Here is a 14,813-nt window from a genome sequence, read left to right as displayed (position 1 = left end):
ACATTTAGCATTAGTGAATTTATACGCATTTAAAAGGAATGTTAACCATTTGATTAATCTTATGGACTAAGATTAAACCACATTAGCAAAATTGTATTAAGTTCAAAACTCACCTTATGCATTGCATCAATCACCCATGTCATCAAGATCGTCCAGCAAGCATATATTTTCTGTATAATATGAATATAGTGATTTTGATTAAGTGCCTAACACCGCACAGCCATATCTTTGGAAGAGCCAGGACAAGGTAATTTGGCTTAATATGTCGGGTCGGTCCGAGGCCCATCATGGGTCGTGCCGACCTAAAGCCTAAGGAGCCAACCCTATTAAAGCCTCATTATTAAATTATATTTGTTTTAGAGAAAAATAATACATGGTATTATTATATTTATATCTTAAATTCAAGTCTATTTGTTTTTTAGGTTTCAATTTTTAAAACCCGAACAATAATCTAGCCATAATCTATTTAAATGTACTCCAAATACTGTTACTGACCTATTTTTTCCAACAAATAATAAATATTGTAAGTATATACAAAAAAGATTTAAATGAAGTTGTAAAAACAAATTTAAAAAAAGAAAAAGAAAAAGCAATACATTCAAATTTGGTGTGTGCCCATATTTGCCCATTTAGTGGCCCGACACGAGCCTGGCCATGTTTCCATATAGGCTAGGGCCGTCGTCTCAGGCTAGGATTGATGATTTTCATAAATAGGTTATCCCAGTATGGACAGTTTATTAAAGGGTCAACTCTAAATGTGTCGGCCTGGCATGACACGACTGGTGTGAACCTTTAGTGTTGAGTGGACCATTGTAAATCTGTAGAAACTTTCGAATTGGAGATCGGAGGTCATGAGCCCCACATGCCCAATTTACCTAGAAGGTGGGCCCATTGGCTCGGTTAATACCAAATGGTTATGAGGTGTCTCTAAGTGGCTTTGGTTTCTAAAGGGTTTTAATGAAATCTTTTGCTTATTATTACTTGAGTTGGTTGAGGATTTGATACAATTAGAGTTCTAATAAACATGTTATTCGTTCCATGTTAAAGTTTTTGAGATGTTATTATTGGTTTTCATACTTATGTCTTAGTTCGAGATTTGATTTGAATTACTTATGAAGATTTTTTGATTTTATTATATGAAGTTACCTATGTATACTTATAATTTATGTTGAAAATTGGAGAAATGATTGGTTTCGGTCTTTAATACATTTAAGAGAAATGAATGGTTTTGCTCTTCATTTGTATACGTGAGCTTTATGTGAGTTTTGAAGGAAAGATTAAAAGTGTTTTATGAACTTGTTTGTTTTTATATATAATTTACGCAAGTAAAATATAAGTCTTATGGATTTGAGGAAATTCCTTGAGTAGCCTATTTATGTGCAAGTATGAACTACTTTGAGAGTTGGGAAAGTTGGAAAGCATTGCTTTAGAGTTTGTGAATATTATTGAGCATCACTAACATGAGAACTTGGATTGATTTGCAAATTACATTGAAAAAATAATAATTGATAAAGACATACAAGTGCAAATTAAAAACGAGAAAGAGCATTGGAACTAGTTTTAGTAAGAATAACTTTTGTTTTCAAATGTCATGGTAAAAGAAGTTTAGCTTTTTGTGGAGAGAATGAGAAAATTTACAAAGATAATAATGGTAACTTTTGGGGCTGCTTGAATTGATTGTAGAATTTGATGTGGTAATGCAAGAGCATTTTAAACATATTCAAAACAATGAGATTCATTATCACTATATTAATCATAAAACTCAAAATGAGTTTATTGGTATGTTAGGCTCTAAAGTTAAAAGTGCTATAACTGAAAAATCAAATAGGCAAAATATTTTTTTGTAATACTTTATTGTACTCCAGATGCAAGTCACCATGAGTAAATGACTTTAAAAATTGATGTGTAGATATGTCAAATGCTCCAATAAAGGTATAAGGGTATGTTTTAGAATTCTTGAAAGTGGATGATACATCTGGATTAGGGCTTTTTAATGAGTTATAAGTTGTATTAAAGTATCTTAAACTTAATATTTATAATGTAACGGGCTTCTTTCAAGATCATGTCCATGGATTAACTCTTAAACCATTGTCAACAACAAGATGGGAAAGTCATATTAATAGTGTTAGAGTCATAATAACCCAAGCTAATGATATAAGACAAGCTTTGTTTGAATTGTCTAGAGTTAGTGAAGATGCCAAAACAATGATTGAAGTTAAATCTTTAGCAACATATGAACTTGAAAGTTCTTCCCAAAAAAAAAAAAGAACTTGAAAGTTTTGAATTTTTGTTGGGCATGACTATATGGCATAACATTTTGAAAACAATTTGACTTGGTTAGCCACAAGATTGCAATATGAGGATATACAGATTGATGTTGCAATAAAAAAATTTGAAGGGTCTTGTTTCTTATTTTGTAGACTATAGGAAAAATTCATTCACATCTGCCTTACTTTATGCCAAAGAGATTGCACCTAAGATGGAATGACCCAGTATTTCTTGAAAACGTCAAATTTGTAGGAAATTTTTTTTTTATGAAAATGATCATGAATAGACTTTTCAATCGGCTGAAAAATCTTTTAGGGTTAATTATTTTCTTGTTGTAGTTGATATTGTTATTTCTTCTTTGATGAGTATATTTTAACAATTAGAAATATTTTTGAAGGCTTCTTTCTTTTTTGTTTTGATCTTAAAAAGTTATTAGAAATTAATTATAATAGATTGCATGAATGTGGTGCTAATCTTGAAGCTACTTTAACACATGGCAATGAATATGATATTAATGTTGCTTATTTGTTTTAGGCTTAAATACTACAGTGCCCCCTGAAACATTGGTCAATTCTCACTTTACCCCCTTAAAGTTAAAGTGACCCACTTTGCCCCCTTGACCAATGTTTCGTGTTTCACTTAACCACTTTTCATCAACGCATTGCAAATTCGTTAAACCAATGACGTGGCAGGGGTAGTTTGGTCCATTCAACTGAGCTGGGATTTTTCCCACCAATCTGAGGGTGTGACGTGTACATGTGGAGCCCACCTCTAACATTTGATATAGCTTAAACAGCTTGATTGCCTGCTGATGTGGAATTTGGGGACCCATCTAACAAAACAGCCACGACAATCAAAAAAGAACTCAAAAGTGAAAACAGAAAATCATATTGGGAGGGAAAATTTAGATTTGGGGATTATAGAGCTAGGGTTTGAGAATAAGGATCGAGAGAGGGAGAGCGCTCTCAGTTGGTTTCGACAACTTGAAGGCAAAAAGAAGCGACGCGACTCGACTCGACGACGATGCCCATTTGGCAAGAAGCAGGAGCAGGGCAACCTGTGTACGGCAAGTGATTCTTCTGAAAAGGGACCTGTTTTCTGAAAAGGAATATTGTCATTTGACGTGGAAAAGAATCTTGACATGACAGTGATGCACATTGTGTAGAAATTGATAGGGTTTAGGTCTTTTTGTGTTATGTGTTGTCAGCAGAGGAGGTTGTAAAGCAGTATACCTTTCCTAATGTGGTCCCGTTTTTGTTTTCTTCTAGTTGGGTTTGAATATGTTAATCGAACCATGGTTGTTGTCTTGCTTTTAATAAGTGGCTTATAATACTATTTTGCTGTTGTTAAAAACAAACCCTTTTTGTTTCTCTGTAGAGGACAAAGAATTGGTAACTTTTGAAGTGCATCATGGTGGCAGAATTGTGAAAAACAAACAGAATAAGTGGTGTCCTACTAGTGGGTCTGTAGGATATTTGGATTGGTATACTATAGAGTATATAAATATGTTAGATATGTGGGAGCAAGTGAAACTACTTGGGCACATGGGGAAAGTATCTCTTAAAGGAGTAGTAAATGAGGAGTTACTGGATATAGATAGGGATGCTGAGCTGTTAAGTTTGTGTGATAAGGTACCACTTTCTTATAAGAAAATTGTGCTGATTTATGTACAACACATTGAAGATGAAGGTGATGCAGTGAATGAGGATTGTGAAGAGGTAGCTGTGGCATTGAATGAGGATAGTGAGAATATTGGGTCTGTTAGTGATGAAAATGGGGCTTCTACTAAAGGCAGTGGGCCACTGAACAATGATAAAGAGGGCTGGCCTTTATTGAGGATCATGGGCCTGCTTGCAGAGTTGAAGACTAGGTTTCAAGTGATGATGATGGGCCTCTGAACAATGAGAGTAGTAAGGCTGATATAAGTGACATTGATATAGAAGACAGTGAAGAAGAAGACAAGGAAGAGGACTCTGATTTTGTTGACAGTGCTTATGAGCAGAGTGAAAATGAATGTGAGTTGTTGACAAAGGACGATAAAGCATTTGAAAATTATGTAGACCAGCCAGAAGTAGTTGAAGACCCAAATGCCCCTGTAGATGAAGATCGGGAGTCAACTGATGTAGCTAAAAGTGATGTTGAGAGCTTGGATAGTAGCTCAGATGATGAGGATGATGGGAACCATAAGAAAAGGAAGAAGAAATTGCCTAAATTTCAAGAATTTAGGCATGAAACAGACATTCGCAACCCTGTATTTAAGCTGGGTTTAAGGTTTGCAACCACTGACCTATTTAGGAAAGCAATTAGGAACTATTCAATTTTGAATAGGAGGATCATTAAATTCAAATGCAATGATCGTGATAGGGTAAGGGCAGTGTGTGCAAGAAATTATAACTGGGTTTGTTGTGCTTCATCAATGAATGGTAGTGAATGGGTTCAAGTGAAGAAATTGGTTGATGAGCATGATTGTGGGATAGTTGATCACAACTTTCATGCTAACTCAACATGGTTAGCTCAGAGATATGCTACTTAACTGTCTAGAAAGCATAATTGGGATATGAGAACTTTTAAGCAGCATGTACAAGAAGATTTGTCTGTGATAGCTTCTAAATCCCAAATATATAGGGTAAGGCAGAAGGCAACATTCATATCTGATGGGACTTATGAAAAACGTTATGAATTATTATGGGATTATGCTGCTGAATTAAGAAGGACAAATGTGGGTAGCACAGTCATTATCAAATGTGAGTTGGAGGGTGAAAGGCCAAGGTTTCAGAGGATTTACATTTGCTTGACTGCAGTTAAACAAGGGTGTTTGCAGGGATGTATGCCAGTTATAGGATTTGATGTTTGTCATATAAAGGTTCATCACCCTGGACAATTGTTATCTGATGTTAGTATGGATCCTAACAATGGCATATATCCTATTGCATATGAAACATGGTCATGGTTTTGTCAACTATTGGCAGAGGACCTTGGAATCGAAAACAGCAGCAAATATGTCTTTGTCACAGACAAGCAAAAAGACTTGATTGATGCAGTACATGATCATTTTCCAAATGTTGAGCACAGACACTGCCTCAAACACTTAGAATCAAATTTTTTGCTTGCTGGTCACAAAGGATTGTTGTTGAAATTGCAAATGGAGAAAATCACAAGGAGCACAACCATCCTATGGTGGGATGCTGAGATGAAAAATATGAGACAGCTGAGCCAAGCTGCATTTGATTGGGTGACGACCTTAGACCCATCACAATGGTGTAAAGCTCACTTAAAAACTCATTCCAAGTGTGACATCATTTTGAATAATATGTGTGAGGCTTTTAACGGTGCCCTTGTAGAAGTACGAGACAAACCTATTTTAACCATGCTAGAGAGAATTAGATACTATATTATATTGTTGATGGCAACTAGAAGAGCATCTTGTGTGAAATGGAAACATGTCATTGGTCCAAGGATTTTTGGGATTTTGGAGAAAACGAAGAAAGAATCATCTTTGTGCATTCCAAAAGCTTGCTAGGAGAGTTTATATGAGGTCAAAAACCATGATAGAAGTCAGGTTGTGGTTGATTTGGCAAGGCATTGTTGTTCATGTAGGAGATGGGATATTACTGGGATCCCATGCAAGCATGCTTGTGCTGCAATTGGCCAATTAAATGGGGATAATATTGCTTATGTTGATGCTTGTTACAAGAAGGAGGCCTTTATGAGAGCTTATAGTCCAGTGGTTCATCCAATGACAAGTGAAGACTTGTGGCCTAAGTGTCATAGGTCTCATTTGATGCCACCACTTTATCACAAATAACCTAAGAGACCAAGGAAGAAGAGGATGAGGTCGGCAGGTGAACAACCAAGCAAATCTAATCCTACAGCCACCAAGTTGCAGAGGTATAACTTGGAAACCAAGTGTTCATTTTGTAGACAAAGAGACCATAATAGGAGGAGCTGCCCTAAGGCAAAAAAAGGCGGCAGCAATCAGGTTTGTCTATTCCAAAAAGACATTGGCAATGCATTTTTGTTTTGGATGTTTATTATTTATTTATTTTCAAGTGATTCTCTTCTTATGTTAGGTTTCATGTAAATGAAAGGTTCAGAAATCTGGCCAAGATACGACATCAACCAAAAGGGTTACAAGACAATCAATAACTAAGCAACCTGTAAGTGACTTTATTTTTATTGATATTAAGAGGAAGATGCATGAAATGTAGTTGATGTAAATTGGAATCATTTTCAATTTTTAGGTGAGAAGAAGATTGGAAACTGGCCAGTGTTCTTAAACTCCACATAGTTTTGAAACAGGCCAAGCTTCTCAAAGCCCCACCTTCAAGACTGCCTAAGCATCTCAAATTGGCCAAGCTTCAAACTCCAAAAAAAAAAAAGAGGTTTAAGTCTCCTGCAAAGAGGATTAAATTCCCCAAAAAGAAGGATCGTTCTCAAACTCTGCAAGACTTTCAATCTGTGCAAGGAGCTGAATCAGTGCAAGCTTGTCCAGTTTCTCAAACTGGCCAAACTTCTCAACCTACCCAAACTTCTCAATCTGTGCAAGGATCTCAACCAAGTGCGAGCTCATCACACCCTTTTGTCAGTGGTCCAAGCAAAAAGAGGTTCGAATCTCCTACCAAGAAGAAATTTACCAATCGGAAGGATTTATTGGATGGTTATCAGCCTTGGAGATTCTGATCATGTGCAACTGTTTTGTGTTTTGTTAAAATGCCTCTTATGAAGACTTTTTCATTCCACTTTTGTTTTGCATGTACAACTGTTAAGGACAAGTGTTAAGGACAACCCTTTCAAATGGGACTATTGATTGAACTATTATTTTGCAAGTCCAACTATTAAGAACTTTATTAGTAATGTTATAAACTGTGAGGATTTGATTAGTGTTATAAAACTCATAATTGTCTGTTATGAACTGTTGCAAGTGTTTGTGGTATTGTTGATTTGGTAATGCTTTTCATACCATTACATATGGGGTCAAAATCCAATAAGTAACTCCCACATTGTGTTCAACAACCACATTCATTACATAAGTACCAACACATTGTTACATCCAGTTGTAAATTCAAACCATGTTTCTCCATCATTACATAGCTACCAAGACATGATATTTTACATACAGTTGCAAAATACAGACTTGTACAATTTGCCTAATTCCTCCATTGCAATGGCCACATTTTGTGCCAAGTTCTTACAAACATTGCCAAAACAACACCACCATTACTAAACCCCATGAAAGAATAAGCCAACCCATTAACTTTCTTTCTCTTGCTTGACAATGTCCAACGTCCTTTTCAAGTTCCTTCAATCTTCTAAGTAGCCAACTCACCAGAGCCTTCTCTCTATGTGGAAATTCAACATCCACCCAAACAAAAAACCCACATCCTTTTTTCCTCCTCTGCATCAACCATTGATACCAATTAATAAAAAAAATTAACAGGATTCACAAACTTTCAACAACATAACTTACCCCTGATGAGTTTGGACAAACATGGAATCTTCGAAGTGGGTTCGCCTCAGTCCATAAAGTTTGTAAGCGAGCTATCTTCCCACAAAAGCAACGCGGTGCCGCCACATCCAACTCTTCTCCTGTCAACTATTTCATCTTTATATTCAATTTTCATGGAACCCAACCTCTGATTTCTAGGGTTTTAGAGGAAGCCAATTTGGGGTTTTTTGGTTCGATAGGCAGCTGAGATCAATTGGAACGTTTGATCTATATCATATGTTAGAGGTGGGCTCCACATGTACACGTCACACCCTCAAATTGGTAGGAAAAATTCCAGCTTAGTTGAATGGACCAAACTACCCCTGCCACGTCATTGGTTTAACGGAATTTGGAATGACGTTGACGGAAAGTGGTTAAGTGAAACACGAAACATTGGTCAAGGGGGCAAAGTGGGTCACTTTAACTTTGAGGGAGTAAAGTGAGAATTGACCAATGTTCCAGGGGGCACTGTAGCATTTAAGCATTTGTTTTATGAATTGGAAGTGTTACAAATGTATTTACCAAAAGAGACAAAGACATCCATTCAAGTTCTTGAGTTTGTAAAAGTTGTGGACTGTTTTTCAGATGTCTTAGTTGCTTATAGAATTATATTGATTGTGGCATCTGCATAAAGCAGTTTTTCAAAATTAAAATTAATAAAATCTTACTTGCATTCTACTATGTTACAAGAAAGGTTGAATGGATTGGCAATCTTACGCATTCAAAAGAATATGTTAGAAAAGCTTGATTTTGAAGGCATTGTTGATGATTTTGCTTCTCAATATGCTAGAACATCAAGAATTTTTCGGTAATTATTTGTACTTTTTAATGTTATTGTTCATGTTTTTTGGTTTGTAGATGGTGCAGAGGAATTCAAATTATTTATTTGTGTGCAATTGTGCATTGAAGAGCAACTGAGCCACGTGAGAACTTTTATACAAAAATATGTTGTTTTGTTGACAAGTTATAAGCTATTTGGCTATGGACCTAAATATGGTTTTTGTTGTTTATCGTTCATGTACTTTTGCTTTGTTAGTTGAATGAAATTATTATGTTTAAACCAAAAAGAATGAAAAAAAAATCTTATTAAGCTTTATTGTATACTAAAGAGGGTCTCATTTAATTTATTGCTCTAGGCCACACAAAAGTAAAGAAAGGACCTCATTTAATTTGTCGCCCGAGGCTTAGGCTATCCAAAAGTCAAGACCGGTCCTGACAAAAACAAGAGATTGTTTAATCATCTAATTGTAAGAAAACAAATGGGTGATTGCATCATGCCTGATAAAATGTTGAAAAGATTGTGATGATTTCTGTTCATAATTCAATTCTGCGGTGGACCTAAAAGAGTGATTAGTGTAACTAAAAAAAATCTATGCACATATACACTTCATACAAATCAACAAGTGTAACTAAAAAAAATCTATAATGAGTGAAATAAAAAAGTGAAATAAAAAGCGATCATATTAATCATATGTAAATACTATATATTATGATACAAAGAGCCTGATATGGCTCCATTAAGCATGCATGCGCTTTTCTCAAAGTGCATACCCCTTCAAAAGAAGTGCATCCTTTAATTATTCTCCTACATTTGTTAATTGACCAGCGCTCCATTCCTAAATGTAAACAAAATAATTAAACCCAAAAATAAAAAAAATCTAGTTTCCACATAGCACGGCCACAACAAAATCGAGCCGCTTTAAGACACCATATATTAATTAAACTCTAAAAAATTATGAAGATAAAAAAAAAAAAAAATCATGTTTGCTTCATATTAAACCAAAATATCTTGTTTGAACTTGGCACATTTTGTGTCTTTCTCAGTATTCTTGGGTTGTTGGGAAGTGGCTAAGGATGAGGAGGACTGGAAGTAGTCCGGGGAGTGGCGAGGAAACTCCGATAGCATTTGAACAACTTCTCTCATTGTTGGCCTCTCCACACTGTGTTCTTGGATGCAAAGCGTTGCAATGAAGAACAAGTGCATTGCTTCATCTTTGGGTACAGATATTGCTAGCCTTGGATCAACAATGCTTGTAACATCTTCTTTTCGACAATTCGTGGCTTTCTTCGACCACTGCACTATGTCGACGCCTTCCCCGAACTCTCCCACTGGACGACGACCTGTTAGAAGTTCTAACAGAACAACCCCAAAGCTATATACATCGCTCTTCTCGTCCACCTTCAGTGTATATGCGTACTCTGCAACACATGCATAATAAACATCAATTAATATGACGCACTGCAAGATTTCATGTTTTGAAAGAATGAACAGCAAAAGAAGGCCAAGGTCCAAACTAGTTTTTGAGCCAGCTAAGTGAAGCCCAAACTAGACAAAACGAGCCATAAAAAGGCGATAGGTTTGGGGATGCAAGTTGCAAGGAAGAGACCAAAAAAAAGAAAGAAAAGCAAAGCAGCTGAAAAAAGAGAGAGGGAGGTGTGTCTCTTTCCACGTAATAACAAGCCCACTTTGTTGCTCTAAAACAAAAGCCTAAAAAGATTGCAGTGGTGGTGGTGGGCATGTCGGGTTAGCTTTCACGACACTCGACGCCCGTTGTGTTAGACATCACTGTCAGACTGTTGTGTTTTGTGCGTCAGATTGACCTCTCATATTTCTGATATCAGAATTGTACATACAGCATACAATAAATTATTAAATCAAAAGTTTTTAAAAAATAAAAAAAAATGGACCCCCACAATAAGCTGAGGATCGAGAGGTCCTCCAGGCACAGAATTTAGAGGCAGTTTGTGTGTTTTGTGGTTACCAAGAAAATTCCATGCATCATCATCTTCTTTGCCTCTCTCTCTCTCTCTCTCTCTCCTCTGTGGCTGGCTCAAATCATGGTGGTTTTTTTTTTGTTGGCATGTCATTTTAGCAATTGGGTTTTGTGCGTACTGCAGATAAAATCTTGGTGCATGGCTTATGGTTATGGATTTCAAGAGATTGTGTAGTGCAGGGCTTTGTTTGTGATATATATATATATATATATATATTACACATTTACCCAAAAAAAGATAGATATTAGGGAATCACAACTCAAAAATCAATGTGTCAATGGAAGCATACACGAATCAATCAATAAGATTTTGTTTTGCTTTCCAAAATTCTTTCTGCATGTACTATATTTTATGTGGAGAGAGAGAGAGAGAGAGAGAGAGAGAGAGAGAGAGAGAGAGAGAGAGATAAACATGTAGTAATAATTTATAAGCATAAACAAATAGTAAAACCATTTTGTTTGATTATAATTTTTTTGGAGATTACAAAAACTCAAGGCCAGCCACCTCAGTGGACCCATATACTTATTCAAATGATTACACAGATATGCATATTTCTTATAGAAATGATGAAGCCACATAAAAAGAAATCATATTCAAAGGAATTTTTTTAAATTATTCTATACAAAATAGAAGACTAGTACTAGGCATGATAGTATTTACTAGCCAGAGTTTATAAAGACAAAATTTATAACATGAACCCGAAAACTAATTATGTTTTGATTTTTTTAAATGAAATTCTTAAGTTTTTTTTTGTCAGCAATTCTTAAGTTTATGCATGGCTATTTTATGGTTTTTTTTGTTGTTGTTGTTACAATGACTAATTTCATCACCCTTTTTTTTTGGGAGCTAGATTGACACCATCAGGCTACTTCGTTGCTCGGATCGATAATCTGAAACATAAGAACTGAAAACTGACGGTATGATTGTCTAATGTCATGACCCCAAAAGTACCAGAAATTCACAGATTAACTAACTTAACTACCATACCAACTAACTTTTGACTCTACACAACCTACACCAAAAAGCTTGGAAAAAAAATTCACAAATTGGTAAAATTTATAGAGAGGAAGAAATAATGTACGTACCAGGTGCAATGTAGCCATAAGAGCCTGCAATTGCAGACATACACTCAGATGTTCCACCATCAATCAAGAACTTAGCGAGCCCGAAATCAGCAACGTGCGCTTCGAAGCTCGAATCGAGCAAAATGTTGTTTGATTTTACATCCCTGTGAAGTATCAATGGAGAACAATCATGGTGAAGGTAGCACAGGCCTTTGGCAGCTTCAATGGCAATTTTGTACCTCAAATTCCACCCCAAGAATCCTCCCTTTTTCCCATGCAATGCCTCCCCCAAGCTTCCATTTCTCATGTACTCGTAAACAAGCAGATTGGTTTCTTTGTTTGAGCAAAATGCCAGCAATCTCACAATGTTTCTGTGCCGAATGTTGCCTAAGGTTTGAATTTCTGCTCTGAAGCCGTGATCATGGCTGTTTGGTCCAAAACCAAGGAGTTTTTTTACAGCAATTTCAACCCCATTTGGCATTTTTCCATGGTAAACAATCCCTGCTCCTCCTCTTCCGATCACATTCCCATCTTTCACGCATTCGAGGATGTCGAAGATTGTGAATTCCAGCTTCTGGAAGGAAGTCATTTTCCATGAATCCGGGCCGTTTCTTTTGAATGATTTGGCCTTGATTATAGCAGCAGCAGCAAACACCAGTGAGCATATTAGCAGGCCTAATGCGAAGATCAGCTTGAAATCCGCGGGGGGTTTTCGCGGTGTGTTTGTGATTGCGGTGAAGTTGCAAGGATTGTTTAGGAGTGAACCGCAAAGATGGGGATTGCCCGCGAAAGCAGAGGCATTAAAGAAGGCAAACTGCCCTGATTCAGGTAGCTTTCCTGAGAAATCATTGAAGGAAAAATCAGCAATTGTGAGGCTCTTCATGGTGCCTATTGATCTGGGAATGTTTTGGTTCAAGTGATTTCTTGATATGTTCAAGTAATTCAGGATGTGAATGCTGGAAATTTCTAGTGGGATTGAGCCAGAGAGGCTGTTCTGGCTCATGTCAAGGTAGGTGAGATGGAAACAGTTTCCAATTTCTGGTGGGATTTCACCAGAGAGCGAATTTCTGCTAAGATCAAGTTTTAGTACTTGATGGAGTTGGCCTATTGAAGGTGGGATTGGACCAGAGAATTGATTTCCACTAAGTAGGAGGATTTGGAGGGAAGAGAAATTCGAAAGCGAGTAGGGTAAAGGACCGGATAGGAGGTTGTCTGCCAGATTAAGCTGGCCTAATTTGGCCGGCTCCAATGAGCCATTAGAATTCTCTAGCAACATTCCAGATAGGTAATTGTTTTGCAACTCTGCCAAGCTCAGCAGAGGCAAATAAATTAAGCCATTTGGTATGCTACCATTTAAGTAATTCTGCCCCAGCCTTACTCTAGTGAGACTAGAACATGCCCCTAAGGCTTCAGGGATTGGACCAAAGAGAAAGTTTTTCAAGAGAATTAGTATTCTCAGCTGATTTGATGAACACAAGTTTGGTGGGATTTTACCGGTGAGCTTATTCGATGACAAATCGAGCAGTTGAAGCTTCCCATTCTGGCCAAGCTTCTGTGGAATTATGCCGGTGAAGTTGTTCATCCACAGCCCCAGAGTTTCCAAGTTAGGCAAATCCGCGACGTAGTCTGGGATTGAGCCATGCAATCTGTTCATGAAGAGGTTGAAAAGCTTGAGCTGTTTGAGATTGGCAAACTCAAATGGGATTTCACCAGTCAGTGCATTGTTGGAGAGGTCAAGATTGACCAAGTTTGTCAAGTTGCCTAGCTGCCTTGGGATTGAGCCTGAGAGCAGATTGATGTGCAAGTAAAGCGTGTCGAGCGCCTTCAAATTCCCCAGCTCCCGGGGAATTGGCCCGTCTAATTCACAGCTTGAGAGATCCATGTGAACCAGATTGACCAATTTCCCAAACTCCTTTGGAATCCCACCTTCAAAAACGTTGTAGTAGCCCAAGTAAATCTCTCTCAAGTTAGTGAGATTGCCCAAGTCACCTGGAATTTCTCCATTAAGATCATTGCCTGCAAGTGACAAGTACTCCAAGCTGGCCAAATTCCCATATGATGCTGGGATTTTTCCATTGAAAAAATTGCCTCCAAGATCGAAGTACCTGAGCTTCTTCAAGCTCAAAATCCCAAGTGGAAGAGAAGCGGTGAAGTTGTTGTTATAAGCATCAAACACTTCCAAGTTGGCAATGCTTGAGTAGTTCCAATCCAAGCTCCCACTGAATTGGTTGTTGGATATGTTGAGGAACTGAAGGTTTGTGAAGTTGGCAATGGCAATGCTGCCTGCGAAGTTGTTTCCTGCAAGAGAGAGGTCGGTGAGCCGGTCGAGGCCTGAAATCAGAGGAGATACAGAGCCAAAAAGATTGAAATCTGTTAAGTCCACTGCAACAACTCTTCCTCTATAGCATCGAATTCCAGCCCATGAACAAACTGATCTTGGAGATGAAGAATTCCAAGTGCTTAAAGCCAGTTCGGGGAATTGGAAGCCGTGCTTGAGTGTGACCAAGACATGAAAATCACTGACCAAAGAAGAAGCAAAGCAAGAGGTGCCAAGAAGAGAGAAAAATGTCAAGACAATGAAAGGAAGGACCATGATGGTTTTTTTCTTTTCCTTCTTTTTTTCTTGGGAAAAATATTCAAGACAAGTGGGTTTGGAAGTATTCAAAGAGAAGATGAAGGGATTTAAGCATTTGGGTAGTTGTGGATTTTCCGGAAAAGGAAGGCAAAGTAAGAGGAATCTGAGAAACTTCAAGTGAGTATGGGGTTGAGGAATCAAACATCTTCAAAAAGAAAGAGTCTTCAAATGCAAGGAAGAAACTATGCCTCTGCTTTTCTCCTTTTTCTCTCTTTCTTTTCTTTTCTGTTCTGTTCTTTTCTTTTCTTTCTCTTTGAGAGAAGAGAGGAAGATTGAAATTCTGCTGGGACTGGACTGGTGTGTGTGTGTGAGCTCCCTTTCTATATTTCTCTAAGTCATTAGCCTTCTTCTTTAGACAAAGCTAAGATGGAAAAAGTGGAAGAAGGTTTGTTGAAAACATTATTAAAAATAAAAATAAAAATTTGACAATAAGATGGAAAATAAGAAGGCCGTTGGATAACAGAAATTTAAAGTTAAGATTTGGGGAGGAAAAGTAAAGTTGATGATGCACTCTCTTTCTTTATTCATATGACAAAATTGCCCTTTAGCTTTAATCAAAGAATGGTCTTTATTGCTTTGAATGAGA

At 37.1% G+C, this 14,813-nt stretch overlaps 1 protein-coding gene across 1 annotated transcript; it reads right to left on the bottom strand.

The window, feature by feature from the left end:
- Window positions 1–9,196: 9,196 nt before the first annotated feature.
- On the bottom strand, window positions 9,197–14,577 carry LOC103319018 (uncharacterized). Its single transcript, XM_008220504.3, has 2 exons — window positions 11,614–14,577; window positions 9,197–9,952 (listed from the first exon to the last, which is right to left on the bottom strand). The coding sequence occupies exons 1-2, from the start codon at window positions 14,183–14,185 to the stop codon at window positions 9,528–9,530; spliced, it is 2,997 nt and encodes a 998-aa protein (XP_008218726.2). The 5' UTR covers window positions 14,186–14,577; the 3' UTR covers window positions 9,197–9,527.
- Window positions 14,578–14,813: the final 236 nt, after the last annotated feature.

This window comes from Prunus mume, linkage group LG2, assembly GCF_029339155.1.
Source record: "Prunus mume cultivar Tortuosa linkage group LG2, ASM2933915v1, whole genome shotgun sequence".
NCBI lineage: Eukaryota > Viridiplantae > Streptophyta > Magnoliopsida > Rosales > Rosaceae > Prunus > Prunus mume.
This window is presented reverse-complemented; position numbering and strand designations above follow the sequence as displayed.